The 6,403-nt window shown below is 41.2% G+C and overlaps 1 protein-coding gene across 1 annotated transcript; it reads right to left on the reverse strand.

The window, feature by feature from the left end:
* Positions 1–5,404: 5,404 nt before the first annotated feature.
* On the reverse strand, positions 5,405–5,785 carry LOC104080149 (14-3-3 protein theta; the record flags this gene model as incomplete). Its single annotated transcript, XM_009582444.1, has 1 exon — positions 5,405–5,785. A coding segment is annotated over exon 1 (294 nt), but the record flags the coding sequence as incomplete, so codon positions are not given.
* Between the last annotated feature and the right edge of the window lie 618 nt (positions 5,786–6,403).

Below are 6,403 nucleotides of genomic sequence, written 5' to 3' on the forward strand. Positions count from 1 at the left end.
GTTTTCAGCCGCTTCAAGAACTTTAGTGCATTCTAGGCTTTGTTTCTGCAAGTGTCAGTCCTTTCTTAGAAATGGATTCAGTTTTCCTTGCACAGAAGTGTAATACTCCAGCAGCAGATTCTAACGAAAGGCTGATGTAAGAGAAGGCACAACTATGAATAAGTCAAGTTCAGATCATGAATTTAAATTTAAGTTTCAAGCATATTAAACTAGAATAGATTCACACATTAAGTTCCACAATTCTTATTTACAAATGTGTTGATATCTGCTAGAAGTTGTGCTAAGAACACAAAGGAGCGCCAACTCTCACTCCACATTACCCTTCATCAAGAAGACAACCGTTACTCCAAATTAAAACATTCATTTAACATTCACTCCACAATTCGGGATTTGCCAAGAAGTAACGTTCCCAACCTAAGGTCTGGCTTTGAGTCATGAAGTAGTTAGTCCTTTTAGTCAGTTACTTAAAAAGGATGAGTCAATGGCATTTGCTTTAATTTACAAAGGGTAGAAAAAGTAATACTTGAAACACTGTCCCAACCACTATCGGGACAACTAATTCAAGTCCAAAAGTAGTATTAACTTAAGTGATTAGTATGCCCAACCTTCAGAATAAAACTGCATCCTACATAGTCCTCAGTGTCAAAAGACTGTAATATCCTTTCACTCAGATGCTATTTTCTTCTCTACAACACTGTATTTCTGTATAAACTCTGGCCGTGCACTGAAAATAGGAAAGCAGAGGAAAAGGATTCACAAGACATGAAACTCTAGTAAATTGTTCATATAAAGCATCAAGCTGATACTTACCGAATCTGCCAAATTTCTGCATGTATAATTAAAAAAAACCCAACACACAAACAAACAAAAAACAAATCAAGATTTCACTTTTCTGTAGGCCAAAGGTAACAGTAGGGAAAAAACAGGGCTATGGTCAAAGCTTATTCTTCACCTGACATCAGATATTTTAGCTGTCACGAGGAATCTATTTACTGTTGCAAGAAAATACCAACTTCATTTTCAATGAAGCTATGAACTTGTGCTATTGAAAAAAGCTGCTTTGAACACTGCCTTCTAGCATGGGGATTTTGGGTTTGCTTATTTTTAAGTGATTAACTTCAGAACTAGATCTACAAAATGGGTAAAAATCAGGAGTGGACATAGATTTTCACCCTTGTTTTTATTAGCATTTATTGTTTCTTAATGATGCAAAGCAGAAGTAGCAACAACATTGTAACCTTGGGGGAGAGGAAGGAAGGAAGGAAAGAAGGAAGGAAAGGCGAGCTGGCAAGAGCAACACACTAATACAGGCTTTCAACAACACTGCAATCTCACAGAAGATCAAACATTTACAAGCATCCTCTCAACCTTAAGACAGTAAAAATTGAAATGAGATACACCTTACAGCTCAAGACTATTTCATTGCAGGCACTGCCATAGGGTACAGAAAAGAATCAACAGCACAAGTTGTTACTGTTGGTCCATTTTTAAAAGTTCACGATGCCCTTGCTCACTTCTAGAACTGACTGACATGGGCCTGATACAGTGCAACGTAAAACTGTTTGCAGAGGACATCATAAAAATAGATGTTTGGAAACAACTGAAAAGCCTCATATATGTAACTTAAAAGCATATTAAAATAAACTTTTAAGTTTCAGCTAGAGATAATGAGGAGTAAGTAACCATCAAGACACAGTTGTTCCCAAGCCCTAATGATTTCAGCCATTGCATCTTCATCAAGTTTTAAACTGTAAGCAGTTATCAAATATCATCTCTATTGCTCTATGAAGGGCTCCAACAACATCAGGACCTAGAAACTGAACATATGCAGAGTGCTACCAAATACACATGGAAAAACCCTCAAGTTGCAGGTGGAGAGCGAACTGCTTCCAGGCCAGGGCTGGTGTCCTTCCTCCCTCTACACTAGTTCCCTCTAACAAAGGAGGTTGAATGCAACACAAGTTATCACTATGCAAAGGGACTGAGGCTCTCAGAAAACCCAGCAGTTTGATCTGCTCCTCCAGAGAAGTTCCAATTCAAAAGTTACCTTTTCTGAAAATCTGATGTCACTAAACAGCAGGGTGTATATACAATAAAGCATTAGTCTTATATTGTACATTCCAACTTCAAAGTTTCACACATGATTTCACTAACTATGTGAAAGTTGCTGCTACACCCATCCCTTCTACATTATCTAGTATCCCTGACTTCAAATCACTCAGAGAATATAAAGAAACATGAACTTTGTGCTCAGAGAGTATATGAAACAACATAGTTCAACTTTACCTTGAAAAAAAGTTAAGTTGCCAACCTGTTTCTTTATTCAAGTACAAGAGAGTTTCAAGAACCGTTTAGACTATGATTCATAAGGGGCGATTCAACCTTAATTCTCTACATTACCAAAGAATTAGTCAATCAATACAGGGACTTCAATAAAACCTCCCAGCATACCTTTCAAATAAAACATTCGTGCAAGTTGTTTGACAAAGTCATACCATTTCTTCATTAAAGAGCCACTCTCACCTGAAACATCAGTCATAAAATTAACAGTTAAAAAGGGTTCAGATCACATCTACTCCTACTTGCAAGATAGGCAGTTAAAGAAACTGCTTGGCATGAGACGGAATATCTTACTGTGACCACTGATGGTGGCTGTACCTTAATTACATTAATAAAAGTTTTATTTTTATTTATGTATATATAGATATCTCAACATAATTTTGGATGTTTGTATTCTAGTGGTGATTAAATTTAACTTCCTTATCAAACCATGCCCTAAAACAATGCCTTACCTAATTGGCTTGAGGCATTCTTTACAGGAAAAAAAAGTAATTGCAGATTCAGTGTTGCTGTCCTTTTAATAAAAAATTAGCAGTATTTTGTAATGCTAGCACAAGTATTTCTAAATGAAGGTTTCTACAACAGCAGATACACTTCATTTTGAAAAGCTGTGCCATACCAGTAATAAAAAAAAAGCCTTTTGAAAAAACTGTTAGTAGTATGACTAACAGCAGCCACACTCCACCCAACACATCCACCCTTGCTAACTCCAAATACTCCAGATGACAAGCAACCTTTCCATACTACTTGCCAGCAGTTGTTTCAGTTTAGCTGCCTTCCTAGAATTAAAAAAGCATCTCTGAGATTCAACTTAAGACATCTAAAAAAGCTACAAGCCATTACTATAGTATTAGTAAAGAAGAAATTATCATTCAAAGAAGCAGGAGTCAAAACCACTTTGTGGCTCAGCTTTAGGAAACCCGTCCTTTGTAGTGCCTGCACACTGTGAATTCCAACCTCTCGGATGCTGACTCATGGATCATAGGAGTAGTAGACGGAGGAGGAAAGGGAGAGAGGCAGAACAGAACGTGACTGTACATGGCCCTCAAAGGAAGAGTAAAAATCAGAAGGCTTGCAGTAGAGAGCTGACATCTCCTCCTACCAAAGAAAGGCACATTTTTGCCAGCAGGGCAGAGCAGGAAAGGCATGCACAGCTGTAGGTTTCGGTCTTCGCTACTTCCTGCTGCCTTCCAGGTGAGAAAGGGAGAGTTGCCAACCAGGCCATCGCTGAGAACGGAGAAAGACTAGAATGCAGGGAAAAATTCTGCTAGTGCAGGAAGAGCTTGCTTTACCTACATCAGAGGTATATGTTAGCACGGCTACCAGACTACCTGCTGTCCACCATTTGATGCGACTGGAATAATTTCAGTATAGACACTGCGTGAAATGGCTCGTTACCTTTATCATTCAGAGATATTCAATCTCCCTATGGAAGCACGAGCACATATTGGCACAGCAACCAATATGAGTTTTTATGCATAACCTTCTCTCAGGAACTAGATTTGGTAGGACAGAGGGAGATGAAGTCTGAAGAGTGAGCTTTATGTTGAGGTCCCAAGAAGTTAGTTCTGAAGTGGGGCACTGGGCAGAAGAGATCGAGAGGAGGGACAATAGCACGAATGCTGGCACCCCGTCACACAGGTTCTAGTGAAACTCTTGTCACAGGAAAACAGGAGTCAGTGCCCTACACAAGTCACACCATTTTCACAAAAGTGAAAGTTTTACAACTTAACTATGCCTGTAACTGTAGAAACAGCTTCTTTGGAAGACATGGACTCTTAAATGTGTTAAGGAATTAATTAAGCTAATAAATTTCCAAATGATTTTCAAGCAAAGGTAACTAATTTTGACTGATTTAGGAAAAAAAAAAACAGGTGGCAGCATGCAAGGAAGCATATAGGTATTTTCAGGACAATCCAAAGTAGTACTCTCTTCTCCTGTATGTGAGCCAGAACACTTAACCAAGAAACAAATTCAGTTACTTCCAAACCAGTCAGCTTTAAATTCAGGTCTCCTAAACCAATCTAGGATACATTTACCTGAAAATTGCTTATCTCCTTATAGACTTGCTTCTTCCTGTTCTCATGTTAGCAATACTAGACATCAAAAAAAAAAACCAAACTAAGAGAAGCAGATAAACCACTGAAGATTATCTGCCACACAATTACTATTGCATTACACACATGCAGCTTCCTGCAGCCACAACTCCCGAGTCACGTAGAATAGGATCCAGCAGCCTCCACACTGCTGACACGCATCTCTTCAGGTCCCACTACAGTGCAGTACAGTTTCACTATCGATAGCGTCTGGAATTCTACTGCTTGTACAGAAACATATTCCTGGGCTTTGATGCATGCTTGGGGTGTCATGCCAGTCTTCACACCTTAGTTTTACCTTATTCCACAATTACTGCAAATTCATCTTAAAGACTCCCCTGAGAAGTCAGCTTCAATCTGACAAAGACAATTTCTACATGTCCTTATTTCCTATCTTCGACATAGATGTCTTACTTTACAAAATCATATTTTGTATTAAAAAAATCCTCAAAAGATCTCTTAAAGACCCCTTGAGAGTATTCTTCTTCAAGAGAAGTAAACGAAATGCACACCCAGGTACTTTCAATGCTCTTAACAGCTTATTAGCTCTGATTTGAAGAAATAAAAGGGGTTTTCTCATTTTCTTTTCAGCTTATCTTATGAATAGATAAGCTTACTAACCACAGCACAAACAGGCACGAAGCTAAATTCTCTGCATCTCTATAATTACATAGCGCAGTACTGCATATGGATGACTCCATCCAAAAAACACACTCCAAATTGAGTGTGCATCTCAAATACCTCTACACATATGGGGCCCATAGCATAGTGCAGATGATCTTCCTCCTCACAGTAACCCACAAAACGGTTGCAGAAGTTACTGCACTGACTTCCCCTATCCCAGCATAATACTTCACATGATATTCCCCAGTCAAGTTCCCAGCCTTATTCCCCAGTACAGCAGCACACATGAATACTGTATTTCTTTCTCTTAAAAAAACAGAAGAAAAAAGGAAGTCCCCACTCACCAGCACAGTGGTGCAGATGGACCTGAGCTCAGACTCCACCTTCTCCCGATAGTCCTTGATAAGCTGCATCTTCTTGTCACTGGTGTCTGTCTTCTGCTCAATGCTAGAGATGACCCTCCAGGCAGAGCGCCGCCCCCCCACTACGTTCTTGTAGGCCACTGAGAGCAGGTTGCGCTCCTCGTTGGACAGCTCGGCACCTTGCTCAGTTACTGCCTTCATGCAGGTGGCCATATCATCGTAGCGCTCAGCTTGCTCAGCCAGCTTGGCTTTCTGGATCAACTCGGTCTTATCCATGGTGGCTGGCAGTGGGGCAAGAGCAGTGTAGTAGCAAAAGCAGGAGAAGCTGGGAATGTCACACTATCGACACGAGAATGCACTTCAAAACCTGCCAGAAAGAAGACAGGACGCTAGGATAAAACACTACAAAACATGATCTTATGCCAGCCCTCGCAACCCACCAAAAAACAAGGACCACAGTGAGCCTCACCTCCCCTTCCCCATCTCCAGGTGCTTCTTGTGGAGAGACGGACTGCAGCATCCTGCCCTTCCACGCAGGGCTAAGGGGAGAGGCACTCGTCTCAAGGGTCCACCCCTAGGGAAACCACGACCTAGAAACCCAACTGGGGAAGGCAGGCTCAGCGCTAGGCAAGGGACAGCAGCCTGAAGACCAAGAACTGGAAATAGCTATTTTTCCATCAGAGCGGACTTTTTGTCCTCACCCTGCTTTTCTTCCTTGCCTTATGTGAACATAATAATATGCTGTCTAACAGGGACCTGGAGAAGGATACCTAGTTACCACCAAGCCTGGGGGGCCTTGCCCAAAGCCCTTCTCCCGTGTGCCACAAGCCCTGCGGGTGAGAGCCGAAGAAAGGCGGATGCCAAAGCCGGGATACGCGGGAAAAAATAAATAATAAAAGGAGCGAGACAAGCTCGTCCCTGGGGAGGCAAGGAAGGGGTTAAAACCCAACGGGCTGGCAGAGCGGGCCCGGGACCCGCCTC

This window comes from Fulmarus glacialis, unplaced genomic scaffold (assembly GCF_000690835.1).
Source record: "Fulmarus glacialis isolate BGI_N327 unplaced genomic scaffold, ASM69083v1 scaffold18847, whole genome shotgun sequence".
Classification (NCBI taxonomy): Eukaryota; Metazoa; Chordata; class Aves; order Procellariiformes; family Procellariidae; genus Fulmarus; species Fulmarus glacialis.